Source organism: Oncorhynchus kisutch, linkage group LG16 (assembly GCF_002021735.2).
Source record: "Oncorhynchus kisutch isolate 150728-3 linkage group LG16, Okis_V2, whole genome shotgun sequence".
Taxonomy (NCBI): Eukaryota; Metazoa; Chordata; class Actinopteri; order Salmoniformes; family Salmonidae; genus Oncorhynchus; species Oncorhynchus kisutch.
The window spans coordinates 50,506,427-50,512,161 of record NC_034189.2 but is presented as its reverse complement, the minus strand read 5'-3'; the positions used below and the strand labels follow the sequence as shown (position 1 = coordinate 50,512,161).

At 44.6% G+C, this 5,735-nt stretch overlaps 1 protein-coding gene across 1 annotated transcript; it reads right to left on the bottom strand.

The window, feature by feature from the left end:
* Positions 1-4,170: 4,170 nt before the first annotated feature.
* Positions 4,171-5,526, bottom strand: LOC109906748 (nuclear receptor subfamily 0 group B member 1-like). Its single transcript, XM_020504612.2, has 2 exons — positions 4,874-5,526; positions 4,171-4,581 (listed from the first exon to the last, which is right to left on the bottom strand). The coding sequence occupies exons 1-2, from the start codon at positions 5,424-5,426 to the stop codon at positions 4,340-4,342; spliced, it is 795 nt and encodes a 264-aa protein (XP_020360201.2). The 5' UTR covers positions 5,427-5,526; the 3' UTR covers positions 4,171-4,339.
* Positions 5,527-5,735: the final 209 nt, after the last annotated feature.

The following is a 5,735-nucleotide window of genomic DNA, read 5'->3' as shown; positions in this document are numbered from 1 at the left end:
TTACATTGAACTGGGTGAGTGGAGAATGAATGACAGTCATCCAACATGTTGTAATAGAAATAAGGCCGTGCTCATGAACAAAACAAATGGTGCTCCCTCATCATAAATGTCCCTGACCACCACTGGTGTGTGAGTTGATTCAAAATGGCAGGTGAACTGCAGCTAGAGAAAAAGAAGAGCCAGATCAGGAACTTAGACATTCTTTGTGAAACACTGTCATCTGTTGGTCATGGCTTGAATTGTAGCCTACATGATGTTCACAGTCAGTTTCACCAGTCAGCCCAAAAACCACAACTCTTCTCTGCATAAACAAACACCTGGATTTGGCCAAGACACATGAGCAACGTGACGAATAGACCTGTCACATGTACCCTACTTGTAGATATCTCTGGGCCCCTCTCTAGCCGGCCCCTGAACAACGGTGCATGAACTACTACAGTGAATGGGGTCACTCTGATCGATAGTTTTTAGGGGCAAACCTAAATCCAGATGGATTACCACTGTCTGCACCACTGTCACAGTGGAGGCTAATGAGGGGAGGACGGCTCATAATAATGGCTGGAATGGAGTCAATTGAATGGCATCAACCACGTGTTTGATATGTCTAATACCATTCCATTGACTCCATTCCAGATGTTAATATGAGCCGTCCCTTCATCAACAGCCTCCACTGAACTGTCACCAAGACAACTTTTCTAGTTGTAAACAAATGTATTTTTATAAACCCCAAGCCTTAGTAATTTGAGCACACTGAAAGCTTGAGCATGGGTTTTGAGTGTGGGTTGTGAGTGGGGGTTGCCAAGGCAAAATGGCGGCCGCTGTGAGAGTAAAAAAAAGGTATATATATGTTTTTAAGTAGCTGCTGCCCTCCCTGGCTATGAACTCATTACACCGATGGCCTCCATCGGGCTGAAAGACAGCTCTACCCAGCTCTCTCCCTTGTCCTCCTCAGATGGTGACATCGCACAGCAGCAGCAGCAGCTTACAGTCAGCCACACACACACACACACACTGCAGCGGCACACAGAGTGCTGTGACAGCTGTGTTTTTACTAGCATGCAGAGTAATAATTAACTTGTTATCATCTTTGGCAATTAAGAGCTTAATTGGAAAGAAAGCAGAGAGTTTGTGTAGGAGGGAGGGAGGGAGAGAGAGAGAGAGAGAGAGGCAGTGAGGTACAGTTGGTACAGAAACAACCCTGGGAAATAAACCAAGGGGTGTCTCATGCCACTCATCCTCTGTAGAGATGACTGATGAAGTGGTTTGTTCGAACTTCCTCTCAACGTAACACACACACACGCCCCCTCTATTAGCACAAATCCTACACCAGCAATCTACACACCCTCTCCTCCTCCTCAGCCCAACTTAATTCCCAACGAGAGAAGTCTCAGTACACCTGGGACCGGAGGAAGGGACCGGAAAACAGTTGGGCACCAGCTTGATGACACAGCGTAAAGCAGCGGAATCCTCGCTGAATAGAGGTGTATGTATTTAACTGTCAGAACAAAGCGGCAGCAGACCTCTGCCAGGGTGAATGAGTATATTAGTCACTGTGCCTGTTTATAATTGACACCCTGAGATTATCCTGTTTCATGCAACTTTCAGGGGGAGGTAGGGAGGGAGGGGCTGCCCGGTGCGGTGGGGAGCCTCTCTAAAGGGGGAGGAAATATGAAAGAAAGAGCTTAAAACGAATTAGGAAACATTTGAGCGGAATATACATGATCAGGCAACATTGCAATTATTGGATCAATGAACCAGTGGGTTAAGCCTGTAGCACCTCCTTATAAGAAACACAATGTAAGGAAATGTGCCACTCCTACACAGGTAATACACAAGTCGGCCTCTATTAAATAACAGCAATTTTCCACTCCTGCACCAATTGGCTGAGTTATTGGCTGAATTATCTCTGTGCTATTCCAAAAGAAGCAATAAACAGCATGGTTTTATATATATCTTCTCTCAGATAGATCATCCAATGAGGAAATCAATGAGCTTAGCAGATGCTGCGTTTAGGGTTGAAATGTTGCTAATGTATTATTCATTATCCATTCCTACAGATGGAGGTTTATTGGATGAATCCCTCTCATATTCATTAAACAGATTCAAAGCCATTTGAGTTTTTCTTCCCAACAGTAGCACTGTATCGCTGCTCTTGCTCTTTCCCAGTGTAGTTCTACCTAGTGGTTAAAGCGTTGGACTAGTAACCGAAAGGTTGCAAGTTCGAATCCCTGAGCTGACAAGGTACAAATCTGTCGTTCTGCCCCTGAACAGGCAGTTAACCCACTGTTCCTAGGCCGTCATTGAAAATAAGAATTTGTTCTTAACTGACTTGCCTAGTAAAATAAAGGTAAAATAAAAATAAAAAATAGTCGCCAGTTAGCATTAACACAGTGATGCTGTTTCACTGGGCGTCGCACAGAAAAGGACGGACATCACACCTCTGACACCAACTGACGAGGCACAGCAAGGGGAAAATGGGATCTCTTCTTCTCATTATGTTCTCTATGACAAGACACAGCGATGGGGGAGACAGGGGTATTATACAGTAACTAGGGCAGAGCTGATACCACGGTTTAGGTTGTCACATTAGGAGCAAGTGAAGAGGAGATGAGAAGTCTATGGGGGAACTGAACTCTAGGGAGCAGATTAATTAGAGAAGATGGAGAGAGAAGCCGTGCGCTGTAGAGACAGAGAGAGAAGGTCTGTGATGCCCTGGAAGAGGCCTGCTGTACTGACAGCCTGGCTCCTTGGGATCAATCCATCATGATCCCCTGCCTCATTTGAAATGGAATGGGATCACTTAGGGATGCCATGTGTCAAACACTGACTTAAACTACAGCGCTAGGATGATTTAGTTAGATATGTATCTCTTTGGGGGACTAAGAAGTCAAAGTGCCACCATAGGTGGTTCTGAGCCATGTAGAGCTCTGCTGGGTTGGATTCAGAGCAGGGTTAAGAGCTGGGTTCAGAGCTGGGTTCAGAGCTGTGTTCAGAGCTGTGTTCAGAGCTGGATTCAGAGCAGGGTTCAGAGCTGGATTCAGAGCTGGGTTCAGAGCTGGGTTCAGAGCTGGATTCAGAGCTGGGTTCAGAGCTGTATTCAGAGTTAGGTTCAGAGCTGGGTTCTGAGTTGGGTTCGGAGTTTGGTTCGGAGCTGGGTTCTGAGTTTGGTTCGGAGCTGGGCTCGGAGCTGGGTTCGGAGCTGGATTCGGAGCAGGGTTTGGAGCCTCTTCCTTCCATTGATGTGTGTGGCATGTGGTGTGGGTATCCTAACAGCCTGGTCTTATCCTGACACTGGTTGGCACCAGACACGTGTTGTGACCCACCTCACCCTCACTAGATGGTACAGCAGCCCCCCCTAAGGGACCAACCCAGTCCAATGACCTGCCCTGAGATGCTACGTCATTGGTGTCTGGAGGCGTGTTGAATGAATGCATATTATTAGAAACACTACTAGCACTACTTCTGTTTTTAACATATTCACAGTCCCTCATAAAGCAGGTCACAACCTAGACAGTTCTGGACCGATATGTGAGTGCTGAAAGCCTTGGGATTGATGTAGTTGTCAATTTCCTTCATGAATGGAAATGTCTTTCTCTAGACTGCCTCAAATTCTCTCTTAGGTTTGTGGGTGAGCATTGCCCTCTTGAGGTGAAACACAGTAATGCATTATCCAGGTAATGTATTGTGTAACCGGTGTGAAACGGATCGCTAGTTAGCGGGGGTACGCGCTAATAGCGTTTCAATCGGTGACGTCACTCGCTCTGAGACCTTGAAATAGTTGCTCCCCTTACTCCGCAAGGGCTGCTGCTTTTGTGGAGCGATGGGTAACGATGCTTGGTGGGAGGCAGTTGTAGATGTGTGCACAGGGTCCCTGGTCTGTTACAATTGCAGTCAAATAAGATTGAATGTATTATGGGGCTATGTCAGCATTATCTAGGTAATGTATTGCAATCAAATAAGATTGACTGTATTATGCGGCTATGTCAGCATTATCTAGGTAATGTATTGCAATCAAATAAGATTGAATGTATTATGCGGCTATGTCAGCATTATCTAGGTAATGTATTGCAATCAAATAAGATTGAATGTATTATGGGGCTGTTATTAGACATAACTGTAGGTTATAATTTAAAAAAAGATTATATTGGTTGATAAACTGAAATAACAACATTCAAAGTTCAGCAAACACTTTTATTTGACAAAAATAGGATGTGTTATAGCAAAATAAATACATATGGATAGCAACCCTACAGTTTACACCCGCCTGTTGTTATTCTGTTCAGCCTCCAGTCCAGCCCACAGCTCTGTCTGTATTCAGTCTTTAAACAGTTTATTCAGTCTATTTTCCGTAAAACATCTCGAGCAGAAGTTCATTCATGCTGACCGTGCCGATGACAGGTTTGAAGAAAAGTCCAGCCACGACGTTTGCATTGATGGACCGTAGCATGGAGAGCGCGATGAATAGTTTAGTGAACCTTGTAGAGTCTCTTCGGTGAGTGACTTTCACATATTCACTAAGGGCTTGATGCGCTTCGCTCTGCAGTGCCTGAATGTAGCTTTGACACCGGAGCTCTGCAATGTCTAAGGAGAGAGGAAAATGGAAGTTATAATCAGGAACTTTGAATGTGAAACTCAAACGAGTCAAAAATAGTCGCATAGTTAATAATAGCCCATTCATAAAATAATAATAATAGACTACTAATAATAATGATAATCATTAGCAAAACAATAATAATGATAATAATAATAATTATAATGATGATGATCATTATTATAATACAAATAATAACAAAAACAACTATAATGATAATAATAGGCTTGCTAATAATAATACAACTAGTAAATATACCATAAAACCATTTGTTTAACAAACCTGGATTGAAGAGAATGGCTCCCTTTAAATATGCATATTCTTTGGTGCTGATGTCCAGTCCCCAACATTTATTCAAAAACATTTTTATTCCTTGGACATCAGTGAGAGAAACGCCTTGGCCACTGCGCCCGTGTGCGGTCTCCTGTCTTCCTTGTCCGCTGGTTAGTATGTTCTGTAACATACTGAGTTCTGGCGTCTCCATGGTCTCAAAGTCGATCAAGTCCTGCGCAATGCCCAAAACGAGCAGCTGAGCCCAGCTGTTGCGCACGAGCTGTAACTGGACCTCCGCTGGAAGTTCCCGAAAACAAAGTACATTTTTAACAAACTTCAGCGTTTTTAAAAGTGCTGCCGACGCTGCTTTACACGTTGTCTGGGGAGAACGGAGAACCACTTTCTTCTTAGATCCACACGAACAAGCCTGCTGTTGCGAGACCGCCAAACTCGCCCGCCCCTGTGAATGCTGATTCGGTTGGTTGTCGTTTTTCAAAATGCTGTAAAGGATGCTTCTTTGTCCCCTTTCGCCGAGGCACTGGCAGCTGTCAAAGCAAGCCATCCCGTCCTTCTGTTGATAGCTGGCGAATACAACCCTGGCGACGTGGAAGGCGAGGGTTTATATTTCCTTCCTCCTCATTAACAACTTGTTTAGACTTTTTAAATATTCGACGACACCGCCCACCCAGTTCTTCACAGGCGCACGACTAGAGGGAGCCAGACAGCCAGTTGCCGCCAGACAGCCAGTTGTCGCCTGACAGCCAGTTGCCGCCAGACAGCCAATTGCCACCAAAGTCCAAAGCGGTTTCATACAGTACAATAGCCAAATTCTGGATTATGCAAAATACACCCTGAATTAGATTTTCTAATT